We start from the raw sequence: 15,444 nt of genomic DNA on the forward strand, positions 1-15,444 counted from the left end.
ACAGTTGACACTTTGATAATGATAGATTAAACGTAAAACATATGGCTGAAGCCCTCAAGCACTTCCATGCATTGTGGATCCTCCTGATGGCAGGTGTGCATATGAAGCACCGCTACCTCACTGTTTCAGGCTCCCAGGTTTGATCCTGAACTCGGGGTACTGTCTTCTGAGATTCTCTGCAAATTGTGCTGGTGTCTGTGTGGATTTCCTTCAAGTTCTCTGGCTTCCTCCATCCTCCCAAAAACATGCAAGAGGGTGGATTGACTACTCTAAATTGCCCCTAGGTGTGAATGAGTGAATGTGTGAGTTTGTGCACATGGTGCCCTGTTATGCTGTACCATCTCATCCAGGGTGTAGTCCCACCTCATGCTAACTTGCTTTTTAGTGAATGCACAGTATGACCTACTGTATGTTTGCTGTATTCTGTAAACTGTATGTAACTGTGAGCTTAGATATACAGTACGATAATCAGATTGTTTACTTTCCTAAATAATTTCCTCTATGTTAAATCTGGTCTTATAGAGTTTACTTGATTTGCCTGATAAATAAATCCACTGAAGCATCAAGCAACTGCAAACAGATTGTGAAGCACTATAGCAGCATGCAGTAGCAAAATATGCATTGGGCACATGCTATTAAAAGCACCTCAGACTGCACCGGTCTGTCACTTTAGAACAACAAAACAATTAATTGCAGGTCTTAACTGAAAGAAGGGAAAGTAAAATCTGAAGTGGAATGTTAGTATGCACCACTGTTAGTGCTGTCCCTGATTACACTGATCTCACAGCTCATAGTTCACATTAACGCTGCAAAGTGTCCTTGAAGTATTCAAAATCATTAGAGTTCTGTATCACTATCTTCTTGAACGACTATCAAATTATTGCAGCGGAAAGTCTTATTCAACTCTACAGATGATATTATATTTCATCCAGACACAAATTCATCTTCAAAAATACAGTCAAAGTCAAAGTCCCTCTCACGCCAGAATCTGGTCTTTCCAGGCAGTCTCCTGTCCCAGTACTAACCAACTCTTTAAGGCGTATGGGTGTGGCGTCGATCTCCGTTTCTGTAGCCCTCAGCCTCTTGCCTATACAACTAGGGTTACAGTGGGGGGCTAGTCCTCTGGTAACTGCGAGAGTTTGACCCCCCCACTCACATCTGTATTGCAGCGTGCCTTGCCAGACAGTAGTAGGTACCATTTTTATGATGGTCTTTGGTATGACCCGACCGCGAGTAGAACTCGCAATCTCCTGGTCGAGAGATTTTAAGATTTCAAGAAGTTTATTGTCATATGCATAGTAAAAACACAGAGGTTCAGACAATGCAATGAAATTCTGACTTTGCTGCTCTCCTTACACTCAATAATAACACATACGCTCAACAAACACATGACAAAAAGATGCGCACACACACACACACACACACACACAAATAAAGTAGTAGAAGTAATAAAAGAAGTAAAATTAAGTAGGTAAGAGAAGTGCCAAAAAAGCCTGAGTTAATTTGTAAAGTGACTCTGTGCTTTGTTGAGAGGCGGACACGCTAAACACTAGGCCAACCTGTGGTCTCAAAAATACAGTACCAGTAAAAAGTTTGGACACACCTCCTAATTCAGTGGTTTTTCTTTATTTTTATTAATTAAAAGTCACTTCATGTCTTAAAGTAATGATGGACTGTTGTTTTTCTTTACTTAGTTCAGCGTTTTTGACATAATATGGATTAATACAGCTGTGGAATAGGGCTATTTACTATATTGTTATTATTTACCATTTACTGTTTGATCTCAAACTCATTAAGAAGGCAAGAAATTGCACTAATTAACTTTTGATGAGGCACACCTGTTAACTGAAAAGCATTCCAGGTGACTACCTCATGAAGCTAGTTAAGATAATGCCAATATGAAACATATTTTGCTTTTTTAATACAGTTTTTTGTTTACCACTTAATTCCATATGTGTTCCATATGTTATTTCATAGTTTTGATGTCTTCAGTATTGTTCTACAATGTAAAAAACAGTCACAATACAGAAATACATGATTTCATTTTTCGTTTCAGTCAGGCACTACCTGAACTGATGATCACATAATCAGTTTTTGTTCAGAACAATTGGGGGTTAGATGCCTTGCTCAATGGCACTTCAGCCAGTCCTTCTGGTCCAGGGAATTGAACCAGTGGCCTTTTGGTCCCAAAGCTGCTTCTCTAACCATTAGGCCATGGCCTCCCCCAGTACATGATAATGTAGTCTGGATACAGTATATTAATAACAGTGCTCCTGTAGTGTAGCTTAACATTTTGTGTTTTATATCCAAACATATCCAACAGAAATATCTTTCACAGTACCAAGCTCATGGATGAGTAGTATTTTTGTTGCATGCTTCATAACCAAATGAATGCCTGAAGGCTTTTATGTAGCTTCCTTCAGCAATGTTATTCAGTGCTTTAATAACACAGTACGGTGGCTGAATATGCACAAGCATTTCCAGCAGCATTATTCTAATCTGCAGGTTAAGATGTCTCATGTCAGTGTCAACACTATATTTTCACAGATGCATCAACATAATTTTTCATATAGGGTGGTATGCTGGTGCACTGTCACCTGACAGCAAGCAGGTTCTGGGTTTGAGCCTGCTGGCCGGCTGGGGTCTGTCAGTGTGGAGTTTGAAAGTTCTCACTGTGCTTGTGTGGGTTTCCTCCATGTGCTCTGGTTTTCTCCCACAGTCTTTAGTTCAACTGGCTACTCTAAGCCCATTGGTGTGAATATGAGTGTGAATGGTTGTCTGTCTCTGTGTTAGCCCTGTGATAGATTGGCAATCGGTAGAGGATGTACCCTGCCTCTCTCCCAACGTCAAGTGGGATTGGCTCCAGCTCACCCGCCATCCGCAATGGATAAGCAGTATGCATAATGGATGAAGGATGAATTAATTTATCATATATGCTGCATCTTTATAACACACACACACACACACACACACACACACACACACACACACACACCTCAAAGCGCTGTGAGCTGACTTTCTTGCCCTTCTTCATCCATGTGATGCGTGGTTTGGGCTCGCCAAGTGCCTGGCACACGAAAGATGCAACGCCTCCAGAAATACCAGTCTGATCCTCTGGAGACTTAATGAAGCTGGGCATGCCTTGAAAAGACAGACAGATAGATAGATAGATAGATAGAGAGAGAGAGAGAGAGAGAGAGAGAGAGAGATTTAACTACAGTCAAATACAAATTTCTCTCAACTGCTAAGTAAGCCCGGATTGATATGCAATATGTTCTTCATATCAATTTTAATAAGCTACAGATTACATTTCCAATAATATTTTCACTTGGCTGTTGTCAAGTTCTCAATCTTAGATTAGTAGCAGAAACAGCACAAGTGTTCAGCTCTATTGCTTGCCTTACTTTTAAACACATCAACCAAAGACTAAATGACATGAACATTGTAACATTAATGAGCTGATACTGTACTTTTAAGGACGGTACAAATGTGAACAGAGGAAATAGCAGCATCCTTTCAATATGTTTCTTACAGAAGCTTTTGCATTTGACTGTTATGCATCCAAGGCTAGTTATTAGTCATTACAAAACAAAAAAAAGGACAAAAGCACCTACACTTTTCAAGTTTATAAGGAAATCTGGATTCTATGAATATGCAAATGAGAAAAAAACACCTCCAGCGCTATGCACTCCTGCCCAATGCATTTGCATATTGGAAAATAATAGCCTTTTTATTTGCATTAACGCATACAGTCTTGTATCTTTTTCATGTTTCATAAATAGTTTGCCAAGCAAACTACAAAGATATGGTTTAGTTTAGAGCTGGTTTGGTTTGCTTTGATGATATAAACTCTAAGAATTATCTTGAATTAATAAGGACATTTTCACACATCACTTTGTTTGTAGAGTCTGAATAAGAGCATAAATTAATACTTTTTGTTTGCTTGTTACTTGACTGGGTTTAATTTCACACTGATCATAATAAAACACACAGAAAAACACCAACAAAAGGTTGAAGGGTGTGTATGGGTGAAAACGTACTCATAAAACTTTCATTTATTCGGTAGAAACCACAAAATTTTTCAGAGAATGAAGAACTATATATATATATATATATATATATATATATATATATATATATACACACACACAGTGCTCAGCGTAAATGAGTACACCCCCTTTGAAAAGTAACATTTTAAACAATATCTCAATGAACACAAACAATTTCCAAAATGTTGACAAGACAAAGTTTAATATAACATCTGCTTAACTTATAACAGGAAAAAGTAAGGTTGATGATATAACTTAGATTACACATTTTTCAGTTTTACTCAAATTAGGGTGGTGCAAAAATGAGTACACCCCACAGCAAAAACTACTACATCTAGTACTTTGTATGGCCTCCATGATTTTTAATGACAGCACCAAGTCTTCTAGGCATGGAATGAACAAGTTGGCGACATTCTGCAACATCAATCTTTTTCCATTCTTCAACAATGACCTCTTTTAGTGACTGGATGCTGGATGGAGAGTGATGCTCAACTTGTCTCTTCAGAATTCCCATAGGTGTTCGATTGGGTTCAGATCAGGAGACATACTTGGCCACTGAATCACTTTCACCCTGTTCTTCTTCAGAAATCCAACAGTGGCCTTAGATGTGTGTTTAGTCATGTTGGAAAAGTGCACGACGACCAAGGGCACAGAGTGATGGTAGCATCTTCTCTTTCAGTATAGAGCAATACATCTGTGAATTCATGATGCCATCAATGAAATGCAGCTCCCCGACACCAGCAGCACTCATGCAGCCCCACATAAGGACACTGCCACCACCATGTTTCACTGTAGGCACCATGCATTTCTCTTTGTATTCCTCACCTTTGCGACGCTATACAGTTTTGAAGCCATCAGTTCCAAAAACATTTATCTTGGTCTCATCACTCCAGAGTATAGAGTCCCAGTAGTCTTCATCTTTGTCAGCATGGGCCCTGGCAAACTCTAGGCGGGCTTTTTTGTGCCTGGGCTTTAGGAGAGGCTTCTTTCGTGGACGGCATTCATGCTTGCCATTCCTCTGCAGTGTACGCCGTATTGTGTCACGGGAAATAGTCACCCCAGTTTGGCTTTCTACTTTAGATAACTGCAGTGAACTTGCATGCCGATTTTCTTCAACCCTTCTCACCAGAAGACACTCCTGCCGAGGTGTTAACTTCTGTGGATGATCTGGACGTCTCTGTGAGATGGTTACAGTTCCATCTTTCTTAAATTTTTGTACCACTTTTGCTACAGTATTCTGACTGATAAGTAAAGCTTTGCTGATCTTCTTGTAGCCTTCACCTTTGTGGTGTAAAGAAATTATTTTCTTTGGAGAATTCTGAAGAGACAAGTTGAGCATCACTCTCCATCCAGTCACTAAAAGAGGTCATTGTTGAAGAATGGAAAAAGATTGATGTTGCAGAATGTCACCAACTTGTTCATTCCATGCCTAGAAGACTTGGTGCGGTCATTAAAAATCATGGAGGGCATACAAAGTACTAGATGTAGTAGTTTTCGTTGTGGGGTGTACTCATTTTTGCACCACCCTAATTTGAGTAAAACTGAAAAATGTATAATCTAAGTTATATTATTAACCTTACTTTTTCCTGTTATAAGTTAAACAGATGTTATATTAAACTTTGTCTTGTCAACATTTTGGAAATCGTTTGTGTTCATCGAGATATTGTTTAAAATGTTACTTTTCAAAGGGGGTGTACTTATTTACGCTGAGCACTGTATATATGTGCGTGTATTCGCCTTAAACCCGATATGGGTAAATACAGATTACAAGACAGCTATAGCAGACGTGTATGCAGTAGCATTTACCAAATCTCCGATAATACTCGTCTCATAAAAAGCAAGGCTGCGCCTGCGATGTTGACACTTAGCGGCGCGGCATAGTGTCCCTTGGCAAGTAATCCCTGATGCTCGATGGGACAGCAGAGCTGACATAGTTGCAGGGAAGACTTGTTGTGCCACCAAAACGAGAGGTGGGATTTGTTTTCAGGGTTTTCTCCCGTGTTCTGCGATAGAAACAGAGGCACCATGAGTAGGACACACGGTCGGTCTTCACCATGGAGAGGCTAGTGTGGTCAGCTCTTGAGTGACCATGTGATTGCGCTTCACAGGGTGCTGGATATAGGGAGACCAGTCTAGGACGCCTATTGGCCACTAGGAAAGGTACTACTCCTCAAGGGATCATTAGCCCCTGAAGAACAATAAATTCCTAGATAATTATACAGCATAAATGACCAATTAAAAACATTTATGTATGTATCCATTGTTTATTTGCTTTTTTTTTTTAACACATAACAATTCCACAGCTCTGTCACTTGGCTCAGTTCATGCTTCACGGCCCAAACTATGTGGTAGGTCTGCATCACTTACTGTAGTTGGGTCAATTCAGGGTTGAATTGGACTGGTAGAAGTGGACTGAGACCACCTCGCTCAGACACACTCAAATCGGTTGTTTTGGAGTGCAATTGACTGTGTTCTCACCTGCTCAAAGTGCACCAAAGAGGAAAACACAGCAGGGTTTGATTCAAACAGACCAAACACTGCACATGTGAAAGCAGCCTAATCTACCAGAACAAAGACTGGTGAAAAAGCAGTCACTGATCAGCTCGATAGATGACTTGCAACCACGTGATCAAAATGTGCTACGTCATGAGCGTCCACCAAGATGGTGGATATACAAAGCAACTAGGATGGCAGATACTGAAAGCATGTCTGTAAGCAATGCTGAATTTTTCTCAGTATTACCATGATTTAAACAGTCAAGCAAAGATTCAATACAAAGAGAAGATAGATATGTGTGGTTTTGACCCATATTATTTTAAAAAGTCAGACTTTTCTGAAGATAAGATGCTTTTACCGACCATCGAGTACGAACAAAGGTCATTTCATCCAATGACCATTTTGTCCAATAGTTAAGACATTTTGTCCAAAGCCTTTTCCATATGCACCATCAATCATTTTATATTTCAGGTATTTGTTTGTTCGAAAAAAGGAGGAATTCTCAATGGAATTTGACCGAAGCAGCTTCAACACTAAAGAGCGTACTAAGGGGGGTAACCATGTCGGCCCGTGCCACTTGCTGACCCTGGGATGAGTTAACTCCCTTGTCATTGCAGGCTGCTCGCTTGCATGTCCGTTTCCGGCTGGATCATATTAAATCTTCATGCGTTGAGCAGCGCTTTCACGAGGGCTTTGTTTGCAAATCCTGGGCTGAGGCGCGGTCCTACCGACCTGAGACCATGCTCTCTTGAAGGGGGAGGCTTAGCGGGAGGTGCCTGTAAAATTTGGCTTCGCTGTGAGCTCCCCTGGCCGAATTATTAATTTTTAAAGCTGGCCGGATCATATTAAATCTTTAGGCGTGGAGCAGCGTTCTTGTGGGGTTTTCGTTCGGGAACACCAGAATACCTGAAATATAAAATAATAGATAGTGCGTAAGAAAAAGGCTTGAGACGAAATGTCTTAACTATTGGACGAAATGGTCATTGGACGAAGTGTCCTGATCCCCTCGTCTCCTCTCCATACTAAGCCTCAGAGTTTCCTCACCCTCTTTCCAAATCACGGATGGAATTCTAAAAATTCGGACCATGTCACGGTCACGAGTACTGTTGTGACCACAACCATATACAGCACAAAGATATAGCATAGCTAAAAGAATGCTTAAAGCAGTGGAAAAATAAAGAGAGTCACGCACGCATGACTATGTTTTGTATGGAATGTCGCTTGACCCCGCATTTGTATATCCACCAACATGGCCGACATCTGGGTTTCTGTTTTGCTTTGACGTCACTTGCAAGTCAAGGATTGTGAATCGGCGCTTTCAGACCAAACAGTTCTAGGGACTTATTGAGAGGAACTACCCCCTGGGGAGCTCCCCTGAGAACTACATACCTTCAAGTGCTTTGTTTCTGTTTGCATTCGCACTGTCAGTAGGAACGACATAACTAGTTTGTTGTTTTCATATGAATGTGCAACTTGTCCACCAATATTCTTGTTTTGCTGTGAAAACAGCAAACTAGTAATATTTAACAGTTATCTCACAAAATCGAGTCGTACGTGAGCTGATAGCCGACAAGGTGTGTAGCACCGAGTTGGCTATAAGCCACGTACAATGAGATTGAGTGGAATAATGGTTTTATTCTATCCACATTCACTGGATTTTGAGAATCAGAGCATTTAAAAAAAATTTGTAAGTTCGATAAATAAAAACTTTATACAAAACGGCCGACAAAATAATTTCTGCTTAGAATGTAAACAAACCAGCGAAATTACAGTAGCAATTTGTGAAAAATGCTATAATAATAATTATTGAAAAAAAGTTCATACCATCAATTACTTTTATTCCATATTTTGTTGTTTTTTGTATTTTTGGGGTTTTGTTTTCGAGTAGAGTTTTTATTTCGCCCTTGGTTGGTTCAACAACACGGTCCACCATTTTTTTTTCTACTCACAGTATATGAGCTGATAGCCTAGTAGTAGAGTAGCCAATCAGAGCACATGATCAGGGGCGCCGCCAGAAATTTTGGGCCCCATGAAAGATTAGAATTTTGGGCCCCCCAACTTTGCCCACCCTCGTCACAATTGCACTATTGTCATTATTTGACTTTTCATAGCCCATGGACCTTGAGTTTGTGACTTTGTTATTACATTTTATGTATTAACCTACCAGGGACAAGTTTGATGCATTTAAATGAACTCCATACTCAGTAGCCTTACAAATGTTACCCATAAAAGACAGGAAACATCTTATTATAAATTTATTTCAAAGTGACATGGAGTGACATTTCAATTTGATCAATTACGTACGTATTTCTTCATATGTTGTAACCTCTATCCCTCTTTTATGTGTGCTGCGCTTTCTCCAGCTCCTCAATTTGAAACCAATGGTTTAGAACGTGTGAACATTCCACACACGTAACCATGTCAAACACTTGACTGGTGTCCGTTATTAGCAACACTTTAATCTAGCAAACTGTATATGGCGCTCGCTCATTAAAAACTTCAATCCTAAAGCATTTATGGGTTGTATTGCTGCTTACCTCCTTCTCCAAAGGGGGGGTTCAGTGGTTTGGTAGGGCGGAGGTCCCCCTGAGGCTGAATCTGTGCATATTTAGGGCACCCCATTAGTTATGAAACTGGTTATTAGCACTAGTTATTAGCACCAGCATAACGTAATATTTCATCTTGTTTATCGCACAAGTCAGTTCAGTTATTAAAATGGAAAAAATGTCACTGTACAAACTGTAAAAGTGTTCTCTTGATAGGCTAATCCAACCACGTTCATACTGTTCATTTACCATTCGCTAATATTTTGAACACACATGTGAGCAATAGCTACCTTTCTTTGGGAAAAACTGAGTGACCAGTTGCCTGCCTCTCCGGTCCCTCTCAGCTTTCAGCTGCCTTTCTTTACGTTTTTGACAGCCACTCTTCATATTTAGCGATCATAGACTGTACGCACTCCACTGCTGGCTGGCTGGCTGCTGCACCGCGACACAGCAGCAAGTAGCGTTGCACTGATCAGCACACAGATTTAACGCATCGCGTTTCTACCAGAACTGGACCGTACCATTTCGCAAAAGGGGGAGGGTTAAATGACAATATGTTGAAGAACTCAAGAAATAGACAACTTTGTTCAATTAGCTCATTTTACCAGATGGAATATTGCATTGTTGTTATTTCAAAAATCTTATTAAAATCATTAAAAGCATATTATCAGCCCCTTAAAGGGCCCCATGGCAGTGCTGGGCCCCTAGAATTGTTCTAACCTTTCCCCCCCCTGGCGGCGCCCATGCACATGATTGCTCATATCCAGTGAATGTGGATAGAATAATAAGATTTAAACTAGTCCACTTTTGTGTGTCATGTTTTGGTCACATGTTTCTATAGAAACTGTGCTGTAGAATGGAGGAGACCAGGAAATTTTATGTACGGACAGTAAATTCTTTATTTTACACTAGAAAGAGCAAATTCATGGTGGAAAATAGTTAGTGAGTCCTTAAAATATGTTTACCTAACATGTTAGTATGGATTATTATTTTATAGACTAAGAGTTTTCTTGTGTGATAGCTTTAAAAAAAAAACACCTACAGACAAGAACATTTATTTTAATTAAGATTTTCACTCAGATACATCAAAATCACACTGTTTCCTCTGTTGAATGTAGGCTCAACAAAGCCTGGACTTCACTGTTGGTCCATTTGTCATATTGAGAGCTGTTGGCTAATGTTTTACACAAATTATTTAAACTGGTGGTTGCCGGTGCTGCATAAAGCAGCCTGTTTTGGCTCACGTGTTTGACCCATCATCTTGATCAATCGCCATACAATTACGTTACTCGTGGTCCCTCTTGTGTTAGGAGGGTACCTACCCTGAAGTACAGTAGGAGCTAAAAAAAAGTCCCTCAAAACAGTGTTTTAAGAGCTATAATCCTTCTCATTTCCTGCAGTGTGGAAACGCCAAAAAGGGGAACTTCCTGCAACAGTTCTAAGGACTATGAAAAAGTTCCTCTGGTCTGAAAGCACCTAATTTAAATGCACACCAAGTTGTAGGATTTATACATGCTTTAATTTGTCTTATTTCCATATTTATGACAATGTAACGATACACTATTCACTAGTAACTATGTGGTAATAACACTGTTTCTACAAAGGTTGTTAGTCAGACCTTCACTATTCCAGTCGTGATTAGCACATAAACACTAATTCTAGATAAACTAAACTGCTTCTGTGTGCATCATAGTATTATTAGGATTATTAGACTTTATGACCACAAACACATTCAAATTCAAATCTGCACTGAGGTCTGAGACTCCAACAAAACAGGCAGGCCAGGGAGCAATGGGCACACACACACACACACACACACACACACACACACACACACACACACACACACTTACTTCCTACACTGTTTCCCGCTGTGTCTCAATGAGCATGCATAACACAATCCTGCTTCCACAGAGGACATTAAGTAACACCTAACCACATCTCTCTCTCTCTCTCTCTCTCTCTCTCTCTCTCTCCCTCTCTATGCATTTTTGCACTTTTCTTGCCATTTCCTACTTTCTCGTTAACTTTTGTGCCTGCCTCATACTATTTTCTTGATTCCCCCCTCCCTCATTCTTTGTCTGTCTTTCACTCTCGCTCCCCCTTTCGCTATTTATGGCACAGTACAGTAATGATGTCATGGACATCCATTAACACCACACACACACACACACACACACACACACACACACACACACACACACACACACACACACAATGACTCATAGCTAAGCACACAATCTTAATATCACCTCATTATACTGTAGCTGTTCCATTATAGTGCTGAAGAACAACAAACAGGAACAGATTGACATCTTACATAACCTCTCACAGAGCTATCATCAGCCTGGTAATACTTCCACACTGCACTCTATGCCACACACATGAGTGTTATATTATCTTGTATCTCGCACACTAACAACATGACACCGTCACCTCCAAATACGGTTAATATGCTTGCATATCTTTCCCTCTCATGCACTTCTGCTGTCTCTATCTTATTTATTTATTTAGAGTGGTTAATCATGCTTTTTTGCAGCTGAATTGCAAAAGGACGCAGTTTGACATGGCAAATACAAAGGCACCACAGTCACCCGCCATACTACTCATGCCTGACCAGGGAACACAGCCCAGATATTAACACCTAGTATCCAATTAACCTAACCACATGTCTTTGGACTGTAGGGGAAACCGGAGCACCTGGAGGAAACCCACACAGACATGGGGAGAACATGCAAACTCCACACAGAAAGGCTCTCGCCGGCCACTGGGATCGAACCCAGGACCTTTACCTTCTTGCTGTGAGGCGACAGTGCTAACACCACCATAGAAACAAAACAGACTGAAAGGCTGCTCACCCTGTAAAGCCCCTAAAGAGAACAGCCAATGTGATTGAGCCATTTAAAATAATAATAATAATAATAATAAAAAAAATCAGTGTTATCATGTTATGTTTAAACACTTATGAGCCTAAATGACATTTCAATGGTCTCTAAATTGGGAGCTAGCATTAATGAGCTGACATTTCAAAGAGGAATATAAATGTGAACTGAGGAAATATCACCGTCAGTAAAAATGAATCATTAGACAACAAAAAAGCACAGAAGTGCCTCCACTTTTACCCTTAATAAAGAAATCCGGATTTGATGAATACGCAAATTTGGAAACGCCCCAACCGTACACATTCCCAGCCCCTTCCCTGGTAAATGGTGCATATCGGAACATCGCAATCTCTTATATTTTACATCTACATGATACAGACACAGCACTTTCTGTTTTTGGATGACAGAGCAATATTACAGTATGTGAGGATACCAATGACTTTCGAAAGGGTCAATCTGTGTTCTCTGGGGCAGGACAAAGCCAGACAATCATTATTCGCAGCAGCTTTTTTCATTACTGATTTCAATTCACCTATCTGCACAGAAGAACACCTGAAAGGATGAAGGAAAAAAAATGTGATAAAGGGGGACTGAAACATAATGTCTGGAATAAATGCCAGAGCAAGAGTGTGTTCCGGTTCCCTCATGACTGGTTGTGTTTGGCTAAAGAGCCAAAGACAATGTCATCTTTCTGCACCTCTTCTGAATATTAAACAGAACGGTTAGACTTAAAGTCAAGTGTAAATGCTTCAACATGCCTTATTTTTAAAATTGAATATAAACGCAGGCTAACAGCTAACACTCGTTCAAATCGAATGGCACTGTTTTATATCGATCTTTCCTTCAACCTTGTTTTTTTTTTTACATTTGAATTCAGTATAATATTCAATATGATCCAGTAAGTCAAGGATGAATAATAATTTTCATGTTTTATGAAGTACAGTCCAATAAAATCAAGTATAGTCTTAGATGTTCAGTACTCACTATATGGCCAAAAGTATGTGGACACCTGTCTGCTGAATATCCCATTCCAAAATCATGAGTTTTGGAACATTTTTTTTTTTTTTTGGGCCAGGCAGTGTATGTGATGCAAATCTTTCAAGAGGGTAAGAGCATCACAGGCTTTAATAAAACATTAAAATATACACCATGCCAAAGAGCACAGTGATTTCATCCAAGCAAGAACAAGAAAGCAAAGTAAAAGTCAGCAACAAATATTAGAAGAGCCATTTCACAAACGTGACAAAATTGACACTGTCAACAATCAGTATAAATCTCGCTGGATGATCAGTCCTTTTCAGCTGCTGATAATTTGGGTTTTCACTAACTCTGTGAACAATTAGAGTCAGGATACAACATGCGTCATCTGTGATACCTGACTGAAACAGCTCTGCCTCAGCTGTACAATCAAGTTTCTGAGCACATAAAGGAGTGCTTGAAAGATGTCGCTGTGGTTTGCTTCACTGCAAGCATTTGGATTTTTAGAAGTGTGTCTGATGACACTATTAAATTTGACTGGGTGGAAACATGTTTTACTTTGGAAAGCACAGTACTGCAAGCAAGCGAAATCATTTCATGGATCACATACTGCAGGAAGCTATTGCGGCAGCTTTTAAAGGAACGCTTAAAGAACGGAACACTCAAAAAAAAAGTTTTGTGAGGCAGTGGAAAAAAAATTTAGTCAGGACTATGAAGGGTTTAGGACTACCTAGTTTAGTCTGCGTTGCCCACTCACTAAACCCTATTATGCAAAGGTCTATTGTCGCAGCACACCACTGGTAATGCTCTAGCTAGTGGGAGGAAAATTGTGGGTCATTTGAAACACTTTCTGCTAACATCCTCCGCTAATGACTGGAGGAAAGCAGGCGAAAATGACCAATGTGTGCTTACACAGCGGATCATCACCTGCCAGCCACTTTCACTGCAAATCAACAGGGCCTGCTCACTGTTTGAGGAGTTAACCTATGAGATTAGCTCTTAAGGCCAATTTATGCTGACAACGCAGTCCTCGCAGATAGCGTCGCAGATAGCATCTGCGTAGCCCCCCTACCTTCGTAGATGCTCTGCGTGCACCTCCCAAAAATTGTGACCACCGCAGAAGCCTCGCAGACAAGAGGGCCTTGCATGCTCTTGTGACAAGGCTTTCGCAGATAGCTTTTCGCAGACAGTTGTAATTTATCGTTGAGCGGGGAGTAATAGGCGTGCGCGATGTTATTCACCGCCACAACGCAAGGGGGCGCGAAGTCGCGAAATCGCTAGGAGTAGTTGGTGGGTGTGGTTAGTGGAGTGTTTATCCTCCGGTTACTTATAATGACTAGAACTGGAGTCGTATAGATGTATGTACTTCCTCACTTCCTCAATCAACCGCTCTTCGTGCTGCTCCATCTTCGCTCGTGTTTTTAAAAATGGCGGTCGTGAAAACAAACCAAACCGGGAAAGTAGGGAAGCGGAAGTGCGTGTACAGTGGATGTAGAGTGGACCAATCAGAGCCCTCTTGTCTGCGACGCTGTCTGCGAGGCTTCTGCGGTGGTCACAATTTTTGGGAGGTGCGCGCAGAGCGTCTGCGAAGGTGGGGGGGCTACGCAGACGCTATCTGCGACGCCGTCTGCGAGGACTGGGTTGTCAGCATAAATTGGCCTTTAGTCTGTCTCCTACTTGTTAAAGAAAGTGATGCTGACCAAGGCATAAGGATAATGAAACGCACCTAGGCTAGATAGGGTAAAAAAAAAAGTTTTAAACCTTAGAGAGAGAACAATTGCAACTCATGGTCCTGAGATATAAAGACAGATCAGTATTTTCACACACAACAGTCTCTAGAGTTTAAGGTGCAAAACACACACACACACACACACACACACACACATACACACACGCACAGTTTGTGGAGGATCTGCAGACTGAAACACCGTGTTGATTAGAGAGATCAGATGGGAATGACCAGACTGGTCTGAGCTGACAGGAAGTCTATAGTAACTCAAATAAACACTCTTCCCAACTGTGGGGAGCAGAAAAGCATCTCAGAACACACATCAAACCTTAATAAGAACTGAAATCATATTGCTGTAAAATAAAAGTAGTTCTATAGTTTTACAGCATTGTAGCTTTCATGAACTGCAAAGCAATTTATTGTAAAATCTAAAGGATTGTTTTTACAGTATTGGCAGCCTGATTAATACAAGTGCAATGTATATCAACATGGGGAAGGAAGAGAAGAGAAGAGAAGAGAAAAGAAGAAAAAGTGACAAATCAGTAATATGGATTTTTCAGCTTCTGGCAGGAATTCTGAAGTTATTCAATGATAATCTGATTATATAATCTAATAACACAGCAAAATCTTAAAGGTAGACTGCCTTTCAGATTTTTCAAGTGTAGATCATAAAAAGAATTTTCCCTGACATCTAATTTTTTTTTGTTTAGTGGACCGAAACCTACTGAATTCGAATCACAGACTTCCAATTTTATTAGTTAAAA

At 40.4% G+C, this 15,444-nt stretch overlaps 1 protein-coding gene across 5 annotated transcripts in view; it reads right to left on the reverse strand.

Moving 5' to 3' along the window:
• The window catches only part of ptprfa (protein tyrosine phosphatase receptor type Fa), a 498,031-nt gene that overhangs the window by 282,213 nt on the left and 200,374 nt on the right, over nucleotides 1-15,444 (reverse strand). For all 5 annotated transcript variants that reach the window (XM_060919685.1, XM_060919687.1, XM_060919683.1 and 2 more), the window contains exon 3: nucleotides 2,996-3,141. In XM_060919685.1, coding sequence (XP_060775668.1) covers nucleotides 2,996-3,141 — 146 coding nt within the window. The remainder of the gene's footprint in view (nucleotides 1-2,995; nucleotides 3,142-15,444) is intronic.

This window comes from Neoarius graeffei, chromosome 4, assembly GCF_027579695.1.
Source record: "Neoarius graeffei isolate fNeoGra1 chromosome 4, fNeoGra1.pri, whole genome shotgun sequence".
NCBI lineage: Eukaryota > Metazoa > Chordata > Actinopteri > Siluriformes > Ariidae > Neoarius > Neoarius graeffei.